General features: G+C 33.9%; 1 protein-coding gene across 1 annotated transcript; it reads left to right on the forward strand.

Moving 5' to 3' along the window:
* Positions 1 to 877: 877 nt before the first annotated feature.
* Positions 878 to 2,293, forward strand: LOC105272981 (39S ribosomal protein L12, mitochondrial; the record flags this gene model as incomplete). Its single annotated transcript, XM_011315214.1, is given in 4 exon segments — positions 878 to 1,059; positions 1,568 to 1,802; positions 2,118 to 2,123; positions 2,205 to 2,293. Coding segments are annotated over 4 exon segments (395 nt in total), but the record flags the coding sequence as incomplete, so codon positions are not given.

A 2,293-nucleotide genomic window follows, 5' to 3' on the forward strand; every position in this document is an offset into this window, starting at 1 on the left:
ATCCCCTCCACACCTCGAACATACGACAATCATTTTTTATTTCAAGTGTCAAAATTGACAGTGACTTAGAAAATTGAATAAATAAAAAAATTATTTAAAAATATATCAATGCTTAACGTTCAAATCTGTGCTCCTCCCTCAGCAGTAGTTTTATTATTACTGTCACTATCGTCATGGTTATGCATCTGCAAGTGGGGATTTTGTTACAACATGCGAGACAGTGAAGTATAATTAATTTTTATATCAAATATTCAAGTTGAAGTGATAGTCTTCCATAAAAAAATCCCAATTAAAGCCCCCAAGAAAAAAAATAAGAATTGACCTGAAATTTATAAGTGAAGAATTTCTTTCAAACATTTTGTGCTCATAAATTAATTATAGAAACTGTTTTAAACCCTCTGAAAAATTATCTTTGCATCACATTATGGGTAAATTAAAATTTGAAGAATGAATTCTCAACTCAATACCGAAGTCGTGAAAAAAAATACGTCAACTCGTCTTCTCAATGATTTTTCCGGAAATATCTCCGAAAATTAGCAAGATAGCGAAATTTTTGTGATCACCTTTTTTGTAGCCCTGCATTATTATTATGAAAAAGGTTCTGATAAGAATCTCAGCATCTTCTTTAGTTCCGGAGATAATTGTGAAAAACTCAGTGCTGAAGTAGAACTTATTCTTTTATTTTTTCAGGTAGTTTATTCGCTAGTAATGTACCACATGATCATAACAATTCTAAACCTGATATTCCTGGGGCACTTCAAGATGTATAACCATTGCATAAGTGACTGATAATTGCAAATAAATGGGTAGGAAGACCGCGATAATTATCAAAACTATTTGAACGTGATAATTCTTTGCTATTGAATTTGATGGGTCTCCACCAGATGCCCCAGCAGAGCTCCATCGATATTTGGAAACTATCCAACTCCTATCTACGATCAATCCGGCGAAATATTTCCAGCTATTTGCAATTCCCTGGACTTAACATAACATCATGATGAACACCTTGAGACTAGTAGCACGAAGAAATCTCCAGCACATTCGGAGCTTCAACAAGAGGTGAGTCAACGATTTATCTCGCGAGAAACATTCAGAAACACATGATCCTCAACATAACCTCTCACTACCTCATGAACTTGATCATACAATTCAAAGAAAAAATTTCTTCAACCAAAAACATCGAAATACAACCACGAAAGTCAACGCTGAAAAAAAATCTCAGGAGGATAAAAATTTGGTTATCCCTTTTTTGAAGTCTACAAATTCAAAAATATTTGAAATACCTATCTCGAGTTCTTACAAAAATGTAGAATCAATATTTGAGGAAGTAGGAACAATGTAAATATGAATGATTAAGATACCACAACTGATAGTGCAAATAAATTATTTATATTTGCGGACTTGAAGTAAATAAATCATTTAAAAATCCAGAACATGATGTACTTGTCCCCAGAGAAAAATATGTCGACAATTAGTCATAGGCTTGAAGCTGGTCGTTTTTTCTTCGCGAGAGAAAAATTATTTTTTCGTCAATGTGGTGATTAAAAAGTAATCACGACTATTTTAGTGCTGTCTACGGCCAGACAGCTGAAGCAGCAGTTGCTCCAGCTGAGAAACTCACTCCTCCTCCTCCTGAAGGAACTGACAAGCCTGTCACTGCGAAAATCGAAAAACTTGTGAAGGATATCACGTCATTGAACCTCATAGAGGTTGCTGAGCTAAGCGATGTTTTGAAAAAGAGGCTAAACCTTCCTGATGCTCCTCTTATGCCAATGGGAGGGATGGTGATGGCTAAACCACAGGTATTAATTAATGCCATCAAATTATTTCGAGAATATTCAAGAATTTCGACTATTGTCTTCAATTAATTCCCTCCCCCAATTACGGGGTTCTATAATTTTTCTAAATATCGATTAATCCGAGAATTTCATGACTAGGAAAAAAATATCAAAGAATAGTTTTTAGAAATTGAATACTTTAGAGAAATGCCCTTCGATATTTCGACGTTAAATCGATCGTTTTCGAAATAAATCAATATAGAATTGTTATTTAAACGGTTTGCTATTAAAAAAAAATAATTTTAATAATTTTTATTTTTCTCTTTTTGCTGCCAAAAGCCAGAGGTAAAACTCTTGATCATCAACCGATTCCATTGGTTCCCCAAGAGAATGACTATCGAATAATTTACATTTCATCTATTTCAGGAAGAAGAAGCAGCACCTCAACAGAAACAGTCCTCTTTCACAGTAAAACTCACGGGATTCGATGAAAAACAGAAAGTTCCATTAATCAA

Source organism: Fopius arisanus, unplaced genomic scaffold, assembly GCF_000806365.1.
Source record: "Fopius arisanus strain USDA-PBARC FA_bdor unplaced genomic scaffold, ASM80636v1 scaffold00552, whole genome shotgun sequence".
In the NCBI taxonomy this organism is placed as follows: Eukaryota; Metazoa; Arthropoda; class Insecta; order Hymenoptera; family Braconidae; genus Fopius; species Fopius arisanus.